Source organism: Trichoderma asperellum, chromosome 3 (genome assembly GCF_020647865.1).
Source record: "Trichoderma asperellum chromosome 3, complete sequence".
Taxonomy (NCBI): domain Eukaryota; kingdom Fungi; phylum Ascomycota; class Sordariomycetes; order Hypocreales; family Hypocreaceae; genus Trichoderma; species Trichoderma asperellum.
The window spans coordinates 1,527,011-1,550,517 of record NC_089417.1 but is presented as its reverse complement, the minus strand read 5'-3'; the positions used below and the strand labels follow the sequence as shown (position 1 = coordinate 1,550,517).

Genomic DNA, 23,507 nt, shown 5'->3' with positions numbered 1-23,507 from the left:
AATCTCACCACCGAACGGCGCCGTGGCGTCGGGAGAGGCAACGCGGCCGATTGGGCGCTGAGGAAAAGGAGAGCTAAAAGGGGAAATTGGAGAGCAAGGCGTTTTTTGAAAAATAGAACCGCAAGCAGTCGCAGAGTTCGTATCGGTCGCCGGCCGTCATTACAAGCTTAATCTCGCCGTTGGATGGCCAGTTTTGACGTGTTACGGAAATGCTGGCAAGACCCTGCCTGTGCCTGTGCGTGCGCCCAGGCAAACAGCAAAGCGCTCCACTTGGATTCGCTATTGACCCCATCCGTGGCCCATTCGCTGCGGGAACCTGAGCGTCGCCATCCACGAGTCAATGGGCTCTGCTGTGCAAAACTTGGAAGACAGAAGGCGTCGCGTGGCCTGGTGGTCCGTTTCCACTGTACTGCCTCGCTGGGAGACGGGGATTCGCTGCAAGGGCTCTGCATAGGCATGAACAGGAACATGAACCGTGGCCCCCTGCATGGTGGCTTGCGGCCGGCTTACACATTGTGTGCTCCGTAGAAGGAGAGACAGACAAATTGCAAGTGCCACTCTCGTTGATAACTCAATCAATTGATTGCCTGGTGAAGAACTAGTGAGGTTGAGATTATGGACGATGAAAAGAATCATTCCTCGAGATGGTGCAGCATTGGGTGGAAAGTCCCCGAGACCAAGCAAGCGTACTCAGAACCCTGGTGGATGGTACAGTCGCACAAGTGCGGGCAGGTGCCGGTCGTACCAGGTACGTGTATTACGTGCACCACACCATTGCGTGCCACAGCACACGCAGCGCAGCACTGGCCAGGCCCCGGCTCTTTTTCAGCTGTGCTCGCCCTTCCCTTCTAGCGGCTGCTCCACCGTGGCCGCCGGCGCACCTCGTATGCGGTACCTGGCACCCCGAGTGGCTAGCCTAGCAGCCGCCACCAGCCGCTACTGCACGCTCTTGTACCCACGACTTGCGCGCCGATCGCCCCTTTCAACCAGGGCCTGTCGGCGGCCAGTGAGATCGAGAAGAACCTCCAGCCGTCGCTGGCTCTTGTTTCACCAGTCACGAGTTTTTTTTTTCTTCTCGTCTCTTTCTTGCTCCCTTTCTTCGTCCCAGAGATCGTCTGTTTTGCAGCTTGAACCCGCTCATCCCTCTCCACAATTCCGACTCCTCTCGTTTCCCACTCGTTTAGATTGAATTTTTCTTGGCTACCTAAAGCGATCTAATAGCTGTCCGCTGCCTCTTTTGCCCTGGTTCACTCATTTTTTTCTTTATATATCCTGAAACGCCCCTAGTGCCCTCTTGGTATTTACTTGTCAACCATCCTCGCCCTCGTCTCTTCTTTCACACCTCTCTGTCTTTCCTGTCACCTCTTTTCTAGAGTTTGTTCAGAGATTCCTTTTGCCTTTTTTTTTTTTTTTTCATTCATTCTTTGCTCGTGTTCTTCTGCGCATTGCTCCCTCCTCGCCTTTCTCGCTTCCAGCCAATCCCTGGTGTTGGCACGGGCCTCCCTTTGGCATTCGTATCGGACATCTTTATCCTATCCTGGACCAAGACTCTGGGGTTCTCAGCATCATCAGCGAATTATTCGTGCATCGTTGACCTGCCATTCTTCTGTCTGTTCGGGCTCTTTCCTGCAAACATCGTTCGCCTGGAGCGGGTCTTCAGCAGCGGCTTTCCCTCGTCCGCGATATCTGAAACATCGCTCTCGCCGGCTTTTTTTATGCCCCCTGCCTGGCACAACGTTGGCTCATCGTGGGGTGCATTGTGACGCTGTTTATTAGACCACGCCTACCTCCCTCATGCTGTGTGGATATTGTGAGCTTTAAACAAAGCAATCAGGCTATCCTTGTAATCTTCTTGTCTAGAAAAAGAAAGCCGAACAGGAACAACACGCCTTAGTTTTCTGTTAGCTTCATTAAGTCGCAACACCACCCACACCACAGCCGCGTGTATACCCAGCGCCTATTTATAGCTCTCCTGGTATATAAACAGCGCGGGCTCCCCATTCATCCTCTGCTCGGCACCTGTCGCAGCCCAGGGGAAATTTTCACATGGCGAATAGACAAGCCTCTCGCGCCTCTCGGAGCTCAACTGGATTCATCCCCCTCGAAGGAGGCGATTCCCGCGACATGGACAACGACAATCCCGGCGGCATCCCTCTGGCCCCTCTGACAACCGTCAAGAGCAGCGCTTCCACCACTGGAGCCAGAAGGCCGATGCTCAATGCCCACAGCAACGACGAGCACAACGAGAAGCATGGCGTGCACCATCGCCATGCCGGCCGTCGACGGAGGATGGACGACGAAAGCCTCAAGCGCAGACAGACTGGCGAGGATGTCAGCATGAATGCCATGGGCCGGCTCTATGCCAAGATCGTCGGCTTCTCAGTCATCACGCGATACATGGTTTACGTCGTCCCCGTCGGCATCTTGCTGGCAGTCCCTCTGATTGTGCTTCGCCTTACTGGCCACAAGAATGACAACCGTCTCGGCACCAATGACGGCGCTCACGGTCCCCCTTTGTTCTATCTCTTTCTCTGGATTCAAATCTCCTGGCTGTCTCTCTGGGGCGTCAAGGTAGCTGTCTGGTTTCTCCCGCACGTCTTCATGTTCTTCAGCGGCATCGTCAGCGCCGGCACTCGCAAGTACGCCACCGTCCTGAGCAACCTGACCATTGTCATCTCCATCTTCTTCTGGGGTCTGGCGTCGTGGCTTACTTTCAAGAGCATCTTCGCCCAAGCCTACTCTGATGGAATTGCCTGGGTCGTTAACCTGGAGCGTGTCCTTGGTGCCTGCTTCGTGTCTTCTGCCATCCTTCTTGGCGAGAAGGCCATTGTTCAGCTCATTGGTGTGTCGTATCATCAGCGATCCTTTGACAACCGCATCAAAGACTCCAAGCGGGAAATCCACCTCTTGGGTCTTTTGTATGACGCCTCTCGAACGCTCTTCCCCATGTACTGCCCTGAATTTGCCGAAGAAGATTATATCATCGAAGATAGTATCGAGATGATGCTTCGACGCAAAGCTGGCAAGTCTAGCGTCGGCGGTGTTGCTCCTGTGAGGATCATTGGTGACGTCAGCCGATTTGGTGACAAGGTGACCTCCGTCTTTGGCAACCTTGCTAGCGAAATCACGGGCAAGCACGTCTTCAACCCCAATTCCGCCCACTCCATTGTCATTGAAGCTTTGGAGAAGAAGCGATCTTCCGAGGCCCTGGCTAGGCGTCTCTGGATGTCCTTTGTCATTGAGGGACGGGACGCGCTCTACCTCGATGACGTGGAAGAGGTTCTTGGACCGGCTTACAAGGCGGAGGCTGAAGAGGCCTTTGAGGCTATCGACACTGACGCCAACGGGGATATCAGCCTCGAGGAAATGCTACGTAAAGTTGTGGAGATGGGCAAAGAGCGAAAGGCTATTGCCGAAGGCATGAAGGACATTGGTCAGGCCCTAACAGCATTTGATAAGGTCTTGCTGTTCGTAGTGTTACTGATTACTGTTTTTATCTTTTGTGAGTTCTTTTCTCTTTTCCCTCTTCCTCTTCCTTCTTTTTCTGTTTCCTCGCCGAGTAGAATGACTCGTTATTCTTCATTTCAATGTGCTAACGAGAAACAATCTAGTGTCCTTCTTCAACAGCAGTCTGCTCACAACCATCGCCACCGCCGGAACCGCTCTTTTATCTCTTTCCTTTGTCTTTGCCGTTACTACTCAAGAGTTCCTTGGTTCTTGCATCTTTCTTTTCGTCAAACACCCCTACGATGTCGGTGATCGCATCGAGATTTCCGGCACGCAAATGCTGGTCGACCGTATTTCCCTCCTGTACACTGTTTTCACGCGCACCGATAAGATGCAGGTCTCGCAGGTTCCCAACATTGTACTAAACAATCTCTGGATCGAAAACATTACTCGAAGCAAGGCCATGTCAGAGACCTTCACTGTCGACGTCTCTTTTGACACCTCATTTGAAGATATCGAGCTGCTTCGTGTGGAGATGGAGAACTTTGTCCGCGCGCCTGAGAACTCCCGAGACTTCCAACCCGACTTCAGCATTGGTGTTGGCGGTGTCAATAACCTTGACAAGTTGACACTCAAAATCGGCATCAAGCACAAGTCCAACTGGCACAACGACCGTGTCCGAGCCACTCGTCGCTCCAAGTTTATGTGTGCTCTGGCCATTGCTATGAAGAAAGTTCCCATCCTTGGTCCTGGCGGCGGTGGTGAGCCTCTTGGTGGACCCACCAATCCTTCTTACTCTGTGGCCGTGACCGACTCATGGGCTGCTGAGAGTCGAGAAAAGGCAGCCAAGGCAACTGATGCCGGGCGCATGGTGCCGACCATGAACCAGACCCCGGAAGAGCAGTTTCAGACAGAGAAGAATGCAGCCTCGGCGCTTAACGCAACCCGAAACCTCGCTGTCGAAACCACGGGTATGTGGGATTCTGACACCCGCTCAATCGCATCCAGAGACCCAGGCGACGAACCGGACCTTCTGAAGAAGGAAAACAGCCAGCGTGGCGGTCGCCGACGAGCGGGCGAGGGCTTGACTGGACTTACACCTTCGGATAGCAACAATGGAACCTTTCCCACAAGCCCTAGAATCCAGACCTATGATGAAGAGGCCCAAACTGGAATCCCAGGATCTCAGTTTGGCGCTCATCAGGAAGACGGAGCGTCTGTCGGTCGCCAATCTAGCTACCGGGGCGCCAGCTTCGACGTGAGCCGCACTGAGGACACCCTGCACCTGCACCCCTCGGTGCATGTCCCCGGCCGAGGCCTCAGCGTTGGTCGACGCCAACGAGGATCGACAACTAGCAATCCTCACCACGAGGTGTAACCCTCTCTCAAACAGGAAGGCAGCTGAGAAGCCCCCCAAAAAATACTCAGTTTCGAGGCAAGCCACGATGACTGAGCAGTTTGTTTAGATTGAAAGACCACCGCTGTGATGTAAAAAATGACATTCACTGTGAGTGAGGCTTGCACAATTTCTTATTTCAGTACCAGGATTTTGATTTGTTTAAATACAAAACAAAAAAAAACATTGGGACAAGTGGTTCATGATTTTTTTTTTCTCTATTGCGTTCAAAAGGCGCCCTGCTGTACGCTTATGAGTACAACGAAGGGCGGCACTGGTTTATTCTTGATTTATTTCATCACGGAGGGAGTGGAGGAAAAGCATCATCAAAATTCGGGTTTCTTTGGATTGAATTAGAATTTTCGGGAATCAGGGCGCTGTGGCTGGCGTGCCAGCCCTGCAGCATCGTTTGCATGAACTCTTTTACACTACATACTAGCTTTTTTTAGTACTCTCTCACCACACACACACATTCACTTCTTCTCCTTTTGTCACTTTACACTCCTCCTCAGATATGGCTTTACATAGCAATAGACTTGCCGATTATGCCTGGCCAGCTCTACTCTGTTATTATTCTACCTTTGGGTATGCGATATCTCGATGTGTGTTTTGTTGATTAGCTTGAATCTCTTTTAAACGGGTGTTTTTGGTGCTCTGCATATGTAGTAAGTATACCTTGATGTGTATTACAACTTGTATGAATCATCTCTCCTATCTTTCGAATACTTTTCCAAACAGGTAGTACTATTCTATACAGCAGCGTCAGCCACGAGATTTAAGGGATAGGAGCACGGCACCTAAGTAGGTAGGTAAGCACCTTGTATTGCTTGGCAGCGGAGATCAGCTGCAGCAGATGACTAAGCTCTAGAATAGTTGTACTGCATGCAGTGTTCACATCAGTATTCCTCCTTATACAAGTACAAGCTCTCGACGGATCATCCATCCCGCAAGCCAAAGCTGCAAGGCGGATGACGGCTATCGAGCTCATAGACATCTGCTCTCCTTGATCGGATGAATTCTTTACAGCTGGATGCTTTTCCGATTCTCGGGCTTTAGCTGTGCTCCCCTCTGCCATCTGACTCTTCCTAGTTTACTAGCTGCAACGCCGCAATGGGGGATGACATGCCCTTGCACGCTCACACCATCAAACGGCACTGGATCGTCGCTCCGGCTCGACGTACCCCTGGCCACGATCCGGAAGCCCATGTGTCCAGTCTGCAAGCACGGCTGGCCGCCTGACAGCAGACACCAATTGGACAGAGCCATCCCCGCAAGCGGTTCTCCGCACTGCAAGTTGGGCTTGCCATCTAACCTTATAGTACGACTGGGAAACCCGAGTATTTCCCCAATGAGCTAGCCGTGGCCCTATTTTCCTCGAAGTCTGCTCCCCACCATCAGCACTTGCTTGAAGCGTCGGAAAAGGTTGTCTTCAATTCCGCCGAAACGGTGAACAAGTTGATGCGTAAACAAAGGTGACAATCACCTGAGCTAGGGAAAAAAAAATCCCGTGGTGGGTTGCAATCGAAGGCATTATAGCAGAAAGGGGAAGAAGGAAAGAAAGCAATAGTTTGCGTTTCGGTAACGCTGCGGGGGTGGCGTGTGAGATGCGTTGCAATGCTGGCCTGACCCTGTGAAAGTGAGCCGTCGGGAATAGGAAACTCTTCTTTTTCTTCTTTGCCTTGTCAGGAAAAAATGATTTTTGATTTAGGAGGAGATTCCATTTTTCTTTCGACAACAACCCTTTCTTCGCCAAGTTGTATTTGTTTCTGTGGATATCTTTCCTCGGCTTCATCTATTGCTCCTCGCAAAAGGATCACTGACTGCCAATTGCGAGTCTGAGGATCGAGCTGACTGCATCTTGCTTGGAAATTCGAATAATCAAGCAATTGTCCGATTTAGGGGAGAGCTGACGTATCGTTTTCCACAACTGTCTTCATAGCTGTCGTTGCGTTTTTCATCTCTCTCTCACTCCAACATTCATCGCTTCTGGAAGGCCATAATCACGATGTCGAGCACGCCGGCCCCCACGCAGAAGCCGCCGCAGCAGGTATGCGACAACTGTCGCTTCCGGAAAATGAAGTGCGATCGTGGGCTGCCGTGTAGCAATTGCGTCGTATCTTCAATTCCCTGCCGATACTTACATACGCTTCGACGCAAAGGACCAAGAGGAGGCAAAGGCCGTCGGCTGTCCCAGATCAGACAGGGCCTCACGGAGCCTGATAAAAACCACTTTGACGTTAGCACGCCGGCCACGCAGATTCAGTTCAACGCTTTGGAGGAATCGAATAGGAATCGGACTGTAGGATCTGGCGGCCAGCATAATCCTCTTTTGGCCCTGGCGTCTACGACTGGGATAGCTACGGAACATGACAAGCAGAGGCTATCAGTAGCCTTGGCGGCTCATGTGCAGGTGTTTATGAAGCATCTGTTTCCCATCATGCCCGTCATCAACGATAGGGAGCTTCTTGCAGACTCATTACACTTGGATGAGCTCTCTCCTTCGCGATATGCCTTTCTCCTATCTCTCTGTGCTGCAACGCGGATCCAGCTGAAGTTGGATAATGCAGAAGAATACGACGAAACATCAGTCGGCATCAACACCTCATTAGACTCGCCTCTCACGGGCGAGGCGCTGCTAACCGCCGCTGAGCAGGCCCGGCTCCAGTTCAACGTGGTTGATGACTTGAGCCTGGACACCCTACTGACGTCCTTCTTCCTCTTTGCGGGTTATGGCAACTTGGAAAAGCATACACATGCTTGGTTCTACCTGAACCAAGCTATATCCCTGGCTCTGTCGATAGGCCTGCACAGCGAGTCAGCCTACAGTAACCTCCCAGAAAACGATCGGGAAATCAGACGGCGGATATTTTGGCTTTTATTCGTGACGGAGAGGTAAGCTGCTTGAAATTTTAATCTTTTATTTACTTAAAATGAAGCCTCGAGACTAATGATGAATCATTATAGAACGTACGCTCTTCAGCACCGGCGGCCAGTGATGCTGCGAAACACCATCTCAAAGCCACAAATTGTCGATTCAGACTGTCCCATCGTCATGCACGACTTTGTAAATCACGTCCGTCTATTTGAGCTGCTGCCGTGCTCCCTTTACGAGTGGCAACCTCACACCGATGGATGTCAGCCACAGGGAGTCGCTCTCAGCCATTCTATAAGCAACAAGCTCTCTGCTGTGCAGCCAGCAGAGTCAGTCATGGAAAGCCAGAGATTTGACACTCTTGTTACGCAGCAGTGGCTGCGCGTATCAATGTGGCGTCTTGCGTTCGGTTCTAAGCCGAATCTCGTGTACGGTCAGGGCCTTGTGCCTGCTCTTGGCCTGCCATTCGATGCTGGGAAGGCTATCATGAAGGCTCTGGGGTCTGTGAGCCAGAGCTCAAAGGACTGCCATGGAATTGCTATTGTAAGTTCTCTGAGAAACACGCTGGTCTAAAATAGTTGTTATCGAAAACTGACTGTGATTTATAGGAGCAAAAACTCTTCGATATCGGGATAAGTCTGGCAGATGCGTCCATGTCTGCTTCTCCCATGCCCTCTTTCGAATTTGGGCCACAGGATCTTCTAGTCTCTGTAGTCAAATTTCTAGGTCGCATTCGCGGATGCCAGTCTCACTTATTGCCGAAGCTCTTGAAGCACTCCGAGATGATCCTCGGCTTCTCAAATCCCATTGCCAGCATCGACGTCCATTGGCCAGCACTTCTAGAGGAACACGCGGGAGGCGTGCCGGAGAACGTGGGCGACTTGACAACACAGGGAGACGAGTCATCAAGCAGTACGGGCAGCTGGCAAGACACTTGCGATTTGGCGATGCTGGAGCCTGGCGCAGCGTCATTTTTGACGTTGGCGTGTGATGATACCCCGTTTGATGCTGAGCAGGTGCATATAGCAGGGCAAGTGGAAATTGCATGATCAATCTTGGTCCGAGTCTAAAGCGTGTCTTTTCTTTCTTCATTCTGGAGAAATTGTTTCTTTCTTTCCATCTTTCTCTCTCTATTTCCTTTTTCTTGGGAAAAAATAATTTTCTTTCTTTCTTGGTTATGGAATTGGATTTATTGGGTGGCTATAAATGTTCTATGAGATATGTCTATGTATATGCTTTATGATGCTGCGCGGTTTCTGCCAAACCATGCAAATCAAACAGAAGAATCCCTCTAATTTTTGGAATACTCGTCTCTCTCTCTCGCTCTTACTCTCTCTTCAATATGTGAAGCTCCAATTGGCTATTGAGCTTCTATTTCAAAGCTCATCTCTCAAAAGACTCTTCCTCACGGAATCCTGTCCGCTAATGCTCTGCAGTCTAAACACCTTTGCAGAATGTCTCTGCACGCGCACCTTGATCTCGCCGCCTGCCTCAACAGTACCAATACGCTCGCCAAACAATCTCGGATCCCGACGGTTCAGGCCCTCGGCGTAGGGCACCTCCGTGGCATTGTACCAGTCGACCTTTGTCTGCAGGAAAGTCCGACGAGCGTCCGCGCCTTTGGCGTCCAGCAGGGCCTGGGCGTCAGCGGTGCTCATGCGGGAGCCGGTGCTGCCCCACAGGTCGTGGATGGCCCAGTCCTGCTGGATCTGCGGGGCGGTGCCCACGCCGTCCATGATGAAGACGTCCTCGAGCGAGGCGGCCATGTCGAGGTCCGCGTCGGCGGCGTTGAAGAAGATGACGACCTGGTCGCCGTTGGCCAAGGGGCCGCTCCAGACCTGCGCCTCGCCGACGCCGTAGCGGTCGACGGGCACGTCCAGGTCGCGCAGGATGCGCTGGACGGCGCGGCCGCGGGGGTCCTGGTTGAGCGCGATGATGGCGGGGTTGTTAATTATGGCGAGGGAAGAGGCCGTCATGGAGCGCAGGTCGTTGCCGAGGAGCAGGGGGGATTTGAGGGCTGCCCACATGGAGAAGTGGGCTTTGTACTGCGAAATATTAGTTTCCCATGTAAGTGGAAAGACAAGGGGGAGTGTGTGTTTCCCCCCTCTTCTTTTCTCGCATGCAATAAATGGACAGTAGAGATGGATAGCAGCTCTACATCTGGGGTATTATTGCTTACCTCCTCTTCAGTCATGCCTCCATGGCCAACCTCGAGCATGTCCAGGTCGTTCCACCCGCCGGGGAGGCCTCGATCGATGTAGGGCGCAACCTTGTTGATGATGGCCAGCACGGAGCAGTGCGTGCCGGGCGCAATGCAGGCCGGGTCTGCGGCATTGGTGCATGAGCACAGGTCGTCGGGACGAGCGAAAGAGTCGTAGATGTCACCCGAGATGCGCCATGAATTGGCAATGGATCCTCCCCACTACCCGTTGCGCGACGGGAAAAAGCGCATAATTAGCTCTTTTGCTCTTCTTCGCTGGCCTCCCCTTTCTCGCATTGGTGCGCGTATAAGTGAGAGAGGAATTTGTCTTGATTGGCTTACAGTGTGGACATAGTCCTCGCCCCAGCTGCACAGGCTGTAGAGGATGGACCGACCCGTCTTCTTAATGGCCTCTGCCATGGCGTTGAAGCGATTGAAGGATATAAGGGGCGTGCCGAAGCGGCCCATGTGATAGCAGTTGTCGTACTTGAGGTAGTCGACGCCCCAGTCGGCGAAACTCTGAGCGTCGGCATCTTCGTAGTCGAGGGATCCGGCTATATTTCCACCGTTACTCATTAGCAACCTCTTCTCACCTTGTGTTTCCACCCCGCTAACTAAACGGAAGCATGCAAACAACGGGAAATGAGCTCTGAATCTCACCATATCTTGCGCACGTCATCTCGCCCGCGCTCGAGTACATGCCGAACAGAAACCCCTGCTCGTGCAGTGCATCCGCTACAGCGCCCATCCCGTCGGGAAACTTGGTCGTGTCGGCCACGAGCTTGCCATTATCGTCGCGGCCGGAGGACCAGCAGTCATCCAACACGACGTACTTGTAGCCTAGATCCTGCAGGCCGTATTCCGTGAGCAGCTTGGAGGTGTCGAGGAGGAGGGTGGAAGAGACGGAGCAGGCGAAGGTGTTCCAGTTGTTCTGTTCATGAAATATTACATGTGAGTTTATTTGATTTCATTTTAATTATGAGCACAACGGAGAAATAGAAGAGGAAGCCAAATACCCATCCCATTTGAGGAGTTCTCGCCAGTCCATTCCTGGCGGCTCGGACGCCACTCGCGGAGAGGGCAACGAGGAGCCCTTGCTTTGGAAATCTCATCTTTGTATTGATATTGGGACCACGGAGAAGAATGAATAAAGAAGCTCTCAATCAAATCCAATGTCAAATAAAGAGAGGAATTCCAATGGTTAAAGGTGAGAAGAGCCGACGGAGAAAGGAATTGGAAAAAAAAGGAGGAGGAGGAGGAGGAGGAGGAGGGGAAACGGAATCTCCGTTTATGTATGAGTCGCGAATATAATATAATGCCCACCTCCACTCATCGTTTAAATAAGGGAAGCTATCCATCCACCGGAAAGGCAACAAATGCCGTATTGCTTTCACTGACAAAGGGAGAAGAATGACAAGAAAAAAAAAGATAAGCATACATCAAGCAAAAAAAAGCCGTTATCAGGCAGCAGCCAAACTTGCCATGCTGTTCTTCATATCGCCCTCCCACCCAGAAACCCCCTCTCAATCCCACGGAGAATTATAAAATAATTGGATCGCGGGCTAGAATCAGCTGCCGTTCATTACGGTCAATTAATCGGAGGCGCCTATGATTCGTAGATAAAAAGCCGTGTTTTTTTTTTAATTGTCGATCTAATCGAAATATAGAGATTGGGTGGGATGCCGTGGGAGTTTATTCGGAACAAAAGCTGGTGGACTCCACATGGCCTGGTGATTGGCCGTTTTTAGCACGAGATCTGGGGAGACATGGCTTGTTAGTTAGATCCTAGTGGACTACTACGGTGCTGAAAAAGGCAAATCTGGGGTAGAGTTGGCCGAGGTTTCATTGAATTAGCTGGTGTGAGGCTGTCTCCAAACATAACACCCGAAGGCTTTTTCCAGTCATACGGAGGGCTAGTCGAGATTCTGGTGGTGTTGGAAACTATAGCCGTATACTGGTAATTATTTGCGCATGGTTCACTCGTTCTCGTAAAAGTAAGATTGAATAATTCATTACTCTTCACTAGCATAGCTCTACTACACAACCATCTTTCATAATGGTAGCATAAACATGATACCTTCCACCATGAATCACTGCCGTTTTCCTATTCTTTCCTCATGGTAGAGCATCGCTGTGGAATGCGTCAATCTCGTAGCTAGCAAACTTCCGTGCCGGCACTCTTCTGGCAAACAAAATGTCCAACTCTTCATAAGTTCGGTCCTTGGATTCCGGGAGCCGGAAGTACGCCCAAACAAAGGTGAGGAAAGCAGTGCCTCCCCAAACAAAGCCCGTGTAGCCCTTGAGATTCCACTCAGTTGGGTTCATAAAGTATGGCTGCAGGACGCCGGCGACGATACTAGTAATAGCGTACGCATTGCGAGCCAGGCAGACCGTCTTCTGACGGAGGCGCGTGGATCCAAGCTCTGCTGGCAATGCCCAGCCGAGCTGTCCAGCGGAAAGCTGGAAAACAAAAGTCCAGATGAGGGTTAGCACAGCCTGGGCCATACCAATGCTGTGGTCATTTGTCTTGGCATTGAGGCCACCGATGATGATCAGAATAATTGACATGACAAACATGCCAGTGACATATGCGGTGCGGCGTCCGACATACGGCATGACCAACACCCAAGAAACGATGGTGCCAAACAGGGCCATGCCGTTTCCACCAACGTTGAGGTGGTAGGTCTGAGTTGTGGTGAGACCAACCTGTTGGAAGAAGTAGGTCGAGTTGTAGGCAAAATTGAGGCCAGAGAGGACTTGACCGGCAAACACAACGCAAGCAATCTCTGTTCGGCGAAGTTCAAAGCCTTTGAAGCAGTCCCAGTAGGATGTGCCCACCTCAAGTTGCTCCTCCAGATTGTTGGTGTAGATGATCAGATTGAGGCTCTCCTGCAGCTCTTCCTCGGAGGGGTTTGAACGAAGCTTTCTCAAAGACTCCTTGGCCTCCGAGTGCCGTCCCTGTCGGACGAGGTGCCAAGGCGAATCTGGGGCAAACCAGATGATGGGGAATAAAACGACTGGCCAAAACCATTGAATGGCAAAAGGCACTCTGTATGACCACTCAGTTGTGTTGTTGACGAGGCCAGCCATGATGCCAGCTGAGATGAGCTGTCCAATGATGAAGCACATGTTCGTCCAGCTGGTGAGGTACACTCGCAGAGTCATTGGTAGAACCTCCGAGGCATAGGCCGGGGCAGTCGTGGCAAAGATACCCCATGGAAGACCACACAGTAGCTCGCCGACAAGGAGAACTTTGGTGTTTGGCGCAAAGAAGACGATGAAAATAAAGGCGCTCAATGCCACAAGAGAGGCCAGAATAACTCGGACGTGGCCAAACTTCATCACGAGATAGCCATTAAGAAGCGTGCCAAAGAAGGAGCCAACGCCGGAAGCATTGCCGAGACCAGCCTGCCAAGGAGCCGAAAGCTGGTAGTTGCCAGAACCTTCGTTGAATTTGCCGTACTTTTTGGCAAATTCGGGATATGCATAAAAGTTGCCCAGGAGATTGGTGTCGTAGCCCTCCATGATGACACAGGCGGATACAATCAAACACCAGAAGATGGCTTTGGGATAGAGGCGGAGGGCCTGGAGGGGAGTCAGATTATGCTCGGCCTCAGCGCCCTGTTTCGCCTTGTCTGTGATTTCATTGATATTGTATTTCTCATCGGCTTCGATGGGAGGATCTTCTGTGTGTGTCACACCCAGATTTGACTTCTCCATGATGGCGTTTGGTGGCCACGTTTTTATGGTGGAGAATAATGACGATCAAAAGTAGAGCCGTCTTTATATGTATAGGAGTAAAAAGAGAAATGAAAAAAGGAGGAAAAAGAGGGCTTATGAATGTTGGTAAGCAAGACGCAAGAAAAGACTATGCGTGTCTTACAATACCTTGGTCGTAGTGATACCTTGTCTCGCCCTTTTCCTGGTGAAACTGACCAGCACAAACATCCTGACGGGGCCCGACTTTATAGACTCGCCAGCTTGCCACCCCTCATGGGAATACAACCCCAATAACGACTAGCTCTCTTTCTTGCCATCTGGAGTGATGTCCAACAGACACCTCGTTTCTCTCGACAAAAAAAATAAAAATAATAATCTCTTGGTTTTCATTGAATTAGCTTACATGGGTGTTCAACTTGGCTCGTCTTCCCACCCCGCAATTGGCCATTCCCGACCAGGATTAAGCCAGCCTTGCAGAGCATAGACCATTACCCCGGACCGACCTATTTTCTTTGGCGGCACAGCCTGTTCTGCCTGTATGGAGGTGCTGGCGTTTTGGTACGGCCAACATAGTTCGAGTGCCGATAATTTCCCCTTTTGGATTCTCTCGAGAGCGACATAGCGCGGGGTTGAGACGAGGAAGAGGCAAAAAGCTTTGGCAACTTTGCAGGGGCCAGGGCTGAGAATTATTGAGAAAACCTTTTTATGTAATTCTGTGTGGTTCTGTATTGCGGTCGTCTGATAACCCAGCTAGCTGGGCCTGAGTATGGCACGTTTGCCCCTCAAGGCGATCATGCAACGTATGTTTGCTGCGAGCGTTATAAGGGTCGGCCTCGGAAGTGTCGCCGAACTCGAGCTGTATGCATCATGGCGGCAGCGAATGCATGATACGCGTGATGCTCTGCTAGCAGCTGGATGTAGTATTGCGACATGGCTAATAGCTCCGGGAGCAGCCATAGTATCTCGGGGTATCTCACGGAGAATAAAGGCACTGGGAAAAGGACTGGGCGAAAACCTTCGTTCTCCGGGAATGGCCCCTTTGGGAACCGTACATAATTAACAACCTAACCGTAGTAAAGCCTTTGTTAGACTGGTTGATGATTTGTTTCTTTCGAATAGCGCAGCTGGAAAAAAGAAGATTCAAACTATCGATGCAATGGATTCCAAGGTTACCACCGCAACTGTTCAGGCAACTGTGCTAAACGCATTGTCCGGGGTGTTTGCCCAAGGCATTTTGGCATATCGCAAGGGGGTTAGCGGAAGCTCCATGACGTTAGCTGTTGGTTGACATTGCTAATTGTCCGGTCTTCGTCTAATAGGCTGTCGATGAGATTGATTTCTCTTCCATCTTGCGCTTCATTGTGTATACGGTGCTCACAACGCCTCCCAACTATAGGTGGCAGGAGTTTCTAGAGCAGACGTTTCCAACCACGACGGAGCCAAAAGGAGACAAGACTTTGAAAGACAAATCATCTCCATCTCCATCTCAAGATGCGGTGACGGGTGGTAAGCTCAATATTGCCAACACAGCAGCCAAGTTCTTCCTGGATCAAGGTCTTGGAGCACCGGTCAACACGCTCCTGTTCATCTGCCTGATGGGCCAAATGAATCTTCAGGGTTATGATGGCATCTTGAGCAATGTCGTAAGCGTAAGTATTTCAGGGGTTCTTTCGAAGGGTGATGGGATCTATGAGAAGCTGATCAAGTGCTCCCAGGACTTCTGGCCCATGTTGTTTGCGGGATATCGAGTATGGCCACTTGTTTGTCTGCTGAACTTGGTTGTTGTGCCATTTGATTATCGACAGCTTGTTGGTAGTATTGCTGGGCTTGGCTGGGGGGTGTTTCTCAGTCTCAGCCAGATGAAATAGACATCGGGCTGAGAGAGAAGACATTTGGATGACGAGTTGAAAAGCATCATGATTGTTTAAGAGGATACAGAGTCCAGGAATCAACTTGAGATGAATTCCAATCACAACAACGGTCAAAGATGATCTCTGGGTGTCATGTTGGTCCGGCGATGGAGTTGGTTTTCCACGGCGGCGGATGAGATAAAGAAAGGACACCTTTTCGTCTCATCGCTGCCTGGAACAGTGCAACGGAATTGACGTCTGTACTTCGTAAAGCAATGCCTTGAGCGGAACGGTAGCCATGATTGGGCGGTCAAGCATTTTACCCGGCAAATGGTCTCGTTGGACCTTTTCCGCTCCATTTGTTTTTCCGTCCAACATCTCTCCGTCCTTTTCCGTCGCTTTGCTTTTCATCACAAAAACATACGACTTAGTTGCTGGCATAGCTTCCGTCGGCTAGAAATCGCATTATTGCTAAGTACAAAGCGCAACTAAGCTCGTCTGGATGCCTTCTGCTACCCCGGATGGCAAGAAATGGCTAAATCTCCGGTGATGACAGTGCCAGGGGTAGCATTCTCTCCGCATCGAACCCCAGGATTTCCCCATTCTCTCCGCATTAGATCGGTGCAACCCCATAGTTCGTAATCGTCATAGCTTATTTCTCTATTATCGTGGCCGAGAACAAATATGCGTTGCCAGTATACGGAGCTTTATTCTCTCATTTTTGGGTAAGCCTTGGCGGAGGGTGCAGAAGCCGAGCAATCCTCCGCTGCGAGTTGCCGAGAACATACCGCCGGATAGCTGAATTCCGCCCAAAAGCAGTCGTGAACATTCGTTTCTGCTTACAGAGTGGTGTTATGATACGTAAATAGAAATAGTATAAAAAAGCCACGACGGAGCTTGACAGCGTCTTATAAGCCCTGCTCGGATCTTCGAGACCAAGGGCTCAGGTGTGTCGGTCTAACATCTCTAATACTTTCTCAGGGTGACTTTAACTCGCAAGGATCCTCTACACTTTTCTTGCCATCAACTTTGTTGCGGATATCAAAAATGGCAAGCAGCCTACTTTCAGCGCTGCTGCTCGGATTGAGCGCAACTGGCGCTGTGGCAGCTCCCAATGCCAAACGGACGTCAAGCCAAGGCGGAACTCCGCTCAAGATCATCTCCTACAAGGAAACACCTAATGGCTTCCGCAGTTCTGCGCGTGGATGGAATTCATTCGGCATCCAGGCGAATCCGCTGACTCTGCCGAGCTTCAAATTTGATCAAGAGCATGTCATTAAACAGTGCGATCACCTCGTCGATCTTCCCGGATATGACACCTGCAGCTTGGACTCGGGTTGGTCTGTTGGAGGAAACGGCGATGAGTATGGCCGCATCATTTACGATGATACTGTCTTCGACATTCCCAAATTGGCAGACCATCTTCACAGCAAGGGTTTGAAGATGGGCGTCTACATTGTGCCAGGTGCTTTCCTGGCAGATGTTAACAAGACTATTATTCACACGGATGTCAAGATTGGCGATGTTTGCCATGGCAACGAGGGTCTCGTAAGATGTATCTTCGACTTCACCCAGCCTGCTGCGCAACTGTGGCACAACTCTTGCGCCGATCTGTTTGCTTCGTGGTAAGTGCCAAACACCTGCTCTTATTTCTCATCTGTCCTGTTACTCTCTACTTAGAGATAGCCTGTGCTAATAATGGTGTATTTAGGGGAGTTGATTTTGTGAAGCTCGACTTCGTCACTCCTGGCTCGCCTGATAATGGCCAAATGCTCCCTCCTGATGGAAGCGGCTCCGTCATCGCATGGCACAAGGCCATTAAGCAAACTGGCCGTAAGATGCGACTTGACATTTCCTGGAAGCTTGACCGGACTCAAAAGTATTTCAACATCTGGAACTCAAATGCCGATTCCATGAGAACCGACCAGGACCTCAACAACAGCGGCCAGTCGTCTTTTGTATCATGGGCTACTGTCCAGCGAGCATTTGACAACTACCGCCAATTCATCGTTGCCGGTCTGCAGTTTTTTGACCACTTAAACATCTACCCCGACATGGATAACCTTCTTGTCGGCAACAATGCCACAACTTCTGGTATCACAGATGCACAGCGACAGACGGTCATGACGCACTACATCGGAGCTGGCGCCAACCTGATTCTTGGCTCTGATCTCACCAATCTCGACAAGTTTGGCGTGAACCTGATAACCAACAAAGCAGCACAGGCTGTAGCCACCTTTACTGCACAGTATCCCATGCAGCCGCGTAATCCTGGAACTGGTGGACAGGATTCCCAACAGCTCCAGGCCTGGATCGCAGGGCCAGCTCCCAACGGCCAAGCTGTTGTCGTGCTCGCCAACTACGGCCCCGACCTCGGCCAGGGAGGATTTAACGGCACCAGCACTGACGTTGAGTTGGTTTCAGCTTCATGGAAGGACCTGGGAATCAAGGGAACTTATCGTGTCCATGATGTTTGGAACAACAAGGACCTGGGCAGCCAGAAGAGTGGCGTCAAGGCAAACTTGGGACCTGGCGAAAGCGTGCTCTTGACGCTGACTCGGGTATAAGAGGCCATAGGTGGAGAAAAGAGCCCGCTTCCGTAGCTCTTTTGCAAGCTAGATAGACGGACATAGAGAATAAAACAAAACAAATGCATCACTTGGGCGTCATCTTGTGCCAGTAGGCTGTGCTGTCAATATGTGTCAATATGCACGTAGGGTGCATCTCAGAGACCAACCATGGGGTCCTGCAAAGCGGCCCAGCATGCGTGGCATTGCAGAATATTTATTTAGCAATACGATACGCAGCACGTTGCATGTTGCATATCTGTGCGGGAAAACAAAGGCCATGAATATCCAGTGTCCATCCAGTGACAGCAACAGGCATCCTCTTTCGGGCCTCAACACTTTGCCCTAGCATAATCTCGTCAGCCCAGAGGAGCCACTTGGGCCATTCCACGGGGCCATCGTATGCATTGCACATAACCACAGCACTGCTGGGAGCTCACCACATGGCTTTGACATGGCATGATGAGCGAGCGCCGGACATTCATGCATATCTTGGGCATTAGCAGAACGACTGACAGCTTGACGAATCACGTTGCACAGGGCGTTGTGTTACGGAGGACGGAGAAAGTGATGTTACGTCTGAATCTGCATTGTGTTGGCCCAGGTGGTGGTCACCAGCCACATGGCTTGCAATCAAAAGGGGGTCCGGCTTTGGTGTTTCACGCAGTCTCTTAACTGTGCGCCACACTGACCGACGCACGTGTGGCTTGTCACGGTACCCCCCCTCAGTGCCACTTTCGGTTCGATCAGAAGAGCGTAGGTGGTCATAACTCAAGCCATAGCTCGATACTATGGTCATTTAGCTTTCATCGTCCATCCCACGCTCCTATTTAGTCTCTTGACGCTCCCTCCTATCCGATTCCCTGTCCAATTGCTATATTTTGAGACAGCGATTGTCTTTCGCAGATATTCAACCAAAGCCCATGCCGTCTTTGTATTGCTAAGCTCCCAAGAGTGTAGCAGCAACGATGAATGGACACTTTTCCGCCGTCGGCGACCAGCCGGCGAACGGCAGCTATGAACATGGTTGTCAGGTCATAGACGAAGAAAAGGAGTTCAAGTATGTTCTACAGGACCGCCTTTCTCTGGTAATTGGACTTTGGAAACAGATCAGAAGCTGATACGAAATCCCTCGCTGCTATAGCCCCAACTTGAACGACTATCTCCAGACCACGCGAGTTGCTGAAGCGGGCTTCAACTACCACCTCATCTCCGTCTTTGGATCTCAGTCTACGGGAAAGTCGACCCTTCTTAACCACCTTTTTGGCACCACCTTCTCTGTCATGTCCGAGACGGAACGCCGTCAGACGACTAAGGGAATATGGCTCTCTAAGAACAAGCGGGAGACGAGCTCAGGAACCAAGATGGCAGATAACATCCTCGTTATGGATGTTGAAGGAACCGACGGCCGAGAGCGCGGAGAAGACCAAGATTTTGAGAGAAAGAGCGCCCTGTTTGCACTGGCCACCAGTGAAGTCCTGTTGATCAACATCTGGGAGCACCAGGTTGGCTTGTACCAGGGAGCCAACATGGGCCTGCTCAAAACGGTGTTTGAAGTCAACATGCAGCTGTTCTTGAAAGATAAGAAGTAAAGGCTTCCCCTCATTAGCTTGACAAGCTGCGAGAAATCTATGGCTTGCATTGCATACCAATTTAGTATCACGTGCTAACAGTCTATCGCAGCTCAACCCCCCGATCTCTTCTATTCTTCGTCATTCGAGACCATCTTGGAGTGACTCCCTTGTCTGCTCTCCAAAACACATTGATCCAAGATCTGACCAAGATCTGGTCCTCAATCTCCAAGCCACAGGGCCTTGAGCAATCCCGCATTGAGGACTACTTTGACTTTGGCTTTGCTGCCTTACCGCACAAGATTCTACAGGGCGAGAAGTTTGAAAGCGAAGTCGCGAATCTAGGAGCGAGATTTAGCACAGGACACCGAAATGGTGCAGAGCTCGAAGGTGGCATCCTCCTGCCCGAATACCACAGACGAATCCCTGCGGACGGATTGTCTGTGTATGCCGAGGGTATTTGGGACCAAATCGTGAACAACAAGGATCTGGATCTTCCGACGCAACAAGAGCTCCTTGCCCAGTTCCGATGCGACGAGATATCTCGAGAAGTCCTTCTAGCCTTTGACACGGTTTTGATTCCACTAGAGGAGAAGCAGGCCGAAGCTTCTAAACTTGGCAAGCCCATTGTGCTTCCTGATCTAGGTGCTGCCGCTAGCGAAGCTCGCGAGAAATGCTTCAAGGCATTTGAGGTGCAGGCCAGCCGATACCACAAGGGCGTCTATTCACGAAAGAAGCAGGAGCTGGAGAGCAAAATCGACGGGCGACTAAAGACCTTGTACCTGGGCCAAATCGCGGCAGCTCACAAAGCAGGAGTCGCCGCCTTCAGCGAGGCCGTTTCGAACAAGGTGAAGGCAGGCCAAAAGGCGGGTGGAGGCTACGAATTTGCTGAGATTGTTTCCAACGAAAAGAAGAAGACCACGGAAATTTTCAAGACGGAAGTAGACAGCTTGACGATTGAGGGCGTTGAGTGGACCAACTTTGTGTCTCAATCTCAACTATTTGAGGCTGAGCTCGATGAAGTTAGCGGCAAGCTGCGCAAGGACGAGATTCGACGACTGGCCACACGGGTGGAGCGCTGGGTCAAGTCAAGGCTGGGCGATGCTGTTGGCTTAGAATTCAACAAGCTGGGATCCGGCAGGGGAGGCTCAGGAGCTCCTGAAGAGGGCCAAAAGCCGGCGACAGAAAAGGACCTTTGGGACAGAATCTGGAATGTCTTTACCGAGGTAGTCCGTGAGGCTGAGGGACGGTTTGCCGATCGAGCCAAGAGCTTCGATGCCAGCGATGCTGAGGTCGAAGTGGGCCTATGGCGCCTTCGACGAAAGAGCTGGACGGCACTTCGAGAGAAGATTGAAGAGGAGGTCATGGAGGGCAACATCCTTTTGAAGCTTAGGGAAAACTTTGAGGACAAGTTCCGATATGACGAGGCTGGTGTGCCTCGAATCTGGAGGCCAACGGATGACATCGAGGGCATTTACACAAAGGCACGGGAGTCGACACTGACGCTCATACCTCTTCTTTCAAAATTCAAGCTCCTATCTTCTCAGAAGGCGCCCGAATTGGTCGAGTTCATTGGCGCACAGCCCAGCGGCGTCGAAGCTGGCGATGAAGAAGATCTTACCCCGATTGGCGGTGTTGACGAAGAGGAGGGCAAGAGCCTTGAAGAGGAGATGACGATGCTGAGCGAGAATAAGCGACAAGATTTGGTCGTGCGTTTCAAGAAGACGGCTGATGGCGTGTACGTCGAAGCCAAGCGAAGCGCCATTGGCGGTATGACCCAGGTGCCGTGGTACTTTTACGTGCTTCTTCTCGTTCTCGGCTGGAACGAAATCTGGATGGGTAAGAAATTCAATTCCATTCACGTCTATTTATGCGTTGACATTTGCTAACTCGTGATGTAGTCCTGCGCAACCCGATCATGTTCATTCTTCTCATTCTGATTGGTGGAGGAACATACACCGCATGGTATCTCAACCTCTTGGGCCCCATGATGCAGATGGGCAACGCTGCTGTCAACCAGGGCGTGGATATTGCCAAGCAGCAGCTGCGGGATTTCGTTTCCAACTCAGACACCGCGCGACAGGCACTGGCCATGCCAGCGAGGCAAGACAGCGACGTCAGCATGGACACATTGGACAGCCGAGGAAGAAAGAAGAATGAGTCTGACAGCCCGGATGACATTTAGATGTGTAAAAAGGAAAAATTAAAATGGTAAATTGATAGACGGCATATGACGAGAATAAAAACGCCCCATGTACAAACCCTCAAGACATTGTCGGATTTTGATAGCACAATAGCGCAGAGCATTGATGAGCGAAGTAGGATACCACTAATGTCTACAAAAATAAAAACAAGATGAACTTATTTATTCCAAGTTTGATATATACCAAACGCCGATTCCATTCCATACCGTAGGCTCGATTTGATCCAAGTAACCAGCCGTCATTCCGTTTCATTACGCCAATATTCTTTATCCAAGATGATGACTTTAGGATCGATATAATTTACCCAGGTCCTTTTCTTTTTCTCTCACTCTCACACACTCTCAATATTTCCACTCAAAATGCTTCTTGGCTAGCTGGCGTACCAAACCACGACGCCAACTCGTTCCCTTGCTTCTCCTCGCCCCCTGATACGAAAAAGTCTGTCAACCTGCTCGTTTCGCCATCTTCGTCAGCTGGCCACTCGACCTTGACACCGTTGCCTTTGCCCTCAAGCATATCCTTTGCAGTGCTCCAGCTAAAACGGCACTCAGGCCCCCAGCCAAAGAGAGGATGCATGTTGTTCCTGAGCCACGTTGACGTCTTGGAGTCGGATGGGTATCCTGAACCCCATTCCATAGTACCCTCCTCCGCGGGAGCTTCCTCGCCATTGGTAGCAGCAGTGGCGACTTGGCGGGCATGGAAGAGCTTTTCGAGAGCAGCGTCACGGGTGACTTTTGCGCAGACTGAAGCAGCACTGACGCAGGCGTATAAGCTGTCGGCCTTTTTGGCGACGGTGACTTTGGCGGTTGGGAAGACGCGCTGGAGCTTGGCCTGGTAAGTGGCGGGAGGACCGATGGTGTCGACGTATATCTCCTTGATGTTGACGCCCTTCGCGTATACGGCTCTGATGAGGTCCATGGTAGCATCCATGGCCTGGGCATTGAGGTTATACTGAACCGGCCTCATCATGTTTGCGCCGATATCCCTCGCCGAAAGCGCCGTCGTGGCCCATCCGCACGACTCATGCAGATCGGATCCAGCAGTACACAGCGTCTCCATGAGCTGCGATCGCACCGCCGCAGACAGCACCTTGGAGTCGTCGAAGTGGTGCGTATCCCGGAGGAGAGGATCCGAGATGTCGGCCGGGAGGAAGAAGATGCCGTAGACCATGGGGCCGAGCACGGGGCCGCGACCGGCTTCGTCAACGCCGAGGACGCAGGGCGGGGCGGAGGACGGGTCGGACGGGTCGGTTGGGAGGAGAGACGGTGGGATGGGCGAGAAGTGGGAGAAGGTGGCGCCGGAGAGGAGGGCATCGCGGTGGTCTGAGACGGAAGGGGGAGTGAAGGTGCCGGAGGGGGAAGAAGAAGCGGCGGGTGCTGTTGAATCGGGGACGGCAGTGTCTTCATCCATGGTTGCGGGCTGGCGAGGTCGAGGCCGAGGCAGCGAGAAGTGAAGATGGACTTTTAGATGGCGATGCCGGTATGTGGTGTTGAAGCAGGATCTGATCAGCAGCAGCCTTTGTAGATGCAATTGGTATGTATGTGTGATTGACTCTCCACTGCATGAGCAATCAATCAGCGGTGCACTTCCAAATCGTGCAGTCCAAGCCGTCAATGCTCTCTGTGTAGGAGTTGAAGAGATGCCACCGGCGAATTGGCAGATGCTTGTCAGTGTCAGTTA

At 51.3% G+C, this 23,507-nt stretch overlaps 8 protein-coding genes across 10 annotated transcripts; 5 read left to right on the top strand and 3 right to left on the bottom strand.

Moving 5' to 3' along the window:
• The first annotated feature begins 1,100 nt into the window (after positions 1-1,100).
• Positions 1,101-5,400, top strand: TrAFT101_005102 (uncharacterized protein). The gene is made up of 2 exons (XM_024900315.2): positions 1,101-3,502; positions 3,612-5,400. Exons 1-2 carry the CDS (start codon positions 2,047-2,049, stop codon positions 4,823-4,825), a joined length of 2,670 nt encoding a protein of 889 aa, XP_024759536.2. The 5' UTR covers positions 1,101-2,046; the 3' UTR covers positions 4,826-5,400.
• A 394-nt stretch (positions 5,401-5,794) lies between these two features.
• Positions 5,795-9,025, top strand: TrAFT101_005101 (uncharacterized protein). The gene is made up of 3 exons (XM_024900369.2): positions 5,795-7,735; positions 7,808-8,258; positions 8,324-9,025. The coding sequence occupies exons 1-3, from the start codon at positions 6,849-6,851 to the stop codon at positions 8,762-8,764; spliced, it is 1,779 nt and encodes a 592-aa protein (XP_024759539.1). The 5' UTR covers positions 5,795-6,848; the 3' UTR covers positions 8,765-9,025.
• Positions 8,818-11,402, bottom strand: TrAFT101_005100 (uncharacterized protein). Of its 3 annotated transcripts, XM_066127385.1 has the most exons (5): positions 10,932-11,402; positions 10,576-10,846; positions 10,258-10,469; positions 9,895-10,137; positions 8,818-9,760 (listed from the first exon to the last, which is right to left on the bottom strand). In XM_066127385.1, exons 1-5 carry the CDS (start codon positions 11,025-11,027, stop codon positions 9,092-9,094), a joined length of 1,491 nt encoding a protein of 496 aa, XP_065983495.1. In that variant the 5' UTR covers positions 11,028-11,402; the 3' UTR covers positions 8,818-9,091. The 3 variants fall into 3 exon arrangements, with proteins under 3 accessions (XP_065983495.1, XP_065983496.1, XP_065983497.1); XM_066127386.1 differs by having other exon boundaries at positions 10,576-11,402; XM_066127384.1 differs by having other exon boundaries at positions 10,258-11,402.
• Positions 11,403-12,030: 628 nt separating this feature from the next.
• Positions 12,031-13,635, bottom strand: TrAFT101_005099 (uncharacterized protein; the record flags this gene model as incomplete). Its single annotated transcript, XM_024900395.1, has 1 exon — positions 12,031-13,635. The coding sequence occupies one exon, from the start codon at positions 13,633-13,635 to the stop codon at positions 12,031-12,033; it is 1,605 nt and encodes a 534-aa protein (XP_024759541.1).
• A 1,156-nt stretch (positions 13,636-14,791) lies between these two features.
• Positions 14,792-15,503, top strand: TrAFT101_005098 (uncharacterized protein; the record flags this gene model as incomplete). The annotated part of the gene is made up of 3 exons (XM_024900307.2): positions 14,792-14,887; positions 14,955-15,284; positions 15,351-15,503. The coding sequence occupies 3 exons, from the start codon at positions 14,792-14,794 to the stop codon at positions 15,501-15,503; spliced, it is 579 nt and encodes a 192-aa protein (XP_024759542.2).
• A 1,029-nt stretch (positions 15,504-16,532) lies between these two features.
• TrAFT101_005097 (uncharacterized protein) lies at positions 16,533-18,052 on the top strand (the record flags this gene model as incomplete). Its single annotated transcript, XM_024900322.1, has 2 exons — positions 16,533-17,110; positions 17,197-18,052. 2 exons carry the CDS (start codon positions 16,533-16,535, stop codon positions 18,050-18,052), a joined length of 1,434 nt encoding a protein of 477 aa, XP_024759543.1.
• A 789-nt stretch (positions 18,053-18,841) lies between these two features.
• Positions 18,842-21,984, top strand: SEY1 (Dynamin-like GTPase that mediates homotypic ER fusion). The gene is made up of 4 exons (XM_024904001.2): positions 18,842-19,112; positions 19,197-19,640; positions 19,736-21,462; positions 21,525-21,984. The coding sequence occupies exons 1-4, from the start codon at positions 19,021-19,023 to the stop codon at positions 21,806-21,808; spliced, it is 2,547 nt and encodes an 848-aa protein (XP_024759544.1). The 5' UTR covers positions 18,842-19,020; the 3' UTR covers positions 21,809-21,984.
• TrAFT101_005095 (uncharacterized protein) lies at positions 21,935-23,499 on the bottom strand. The gene has a single exon (XM_024905286.2). It carries the CDS (start codon positions 23,235-23,237, stop codon positions 22,182-22,184), a length of 1,056 nt encoding a protein of 351 aa, XP_024759545.1. The 5' UTR covers positions 23,238-23,499; the 3' UTR covers positions 21,935-22,181.
• Between the last annotated feature and the right edge of the window lie 8 nt (positions 23,500-23,507).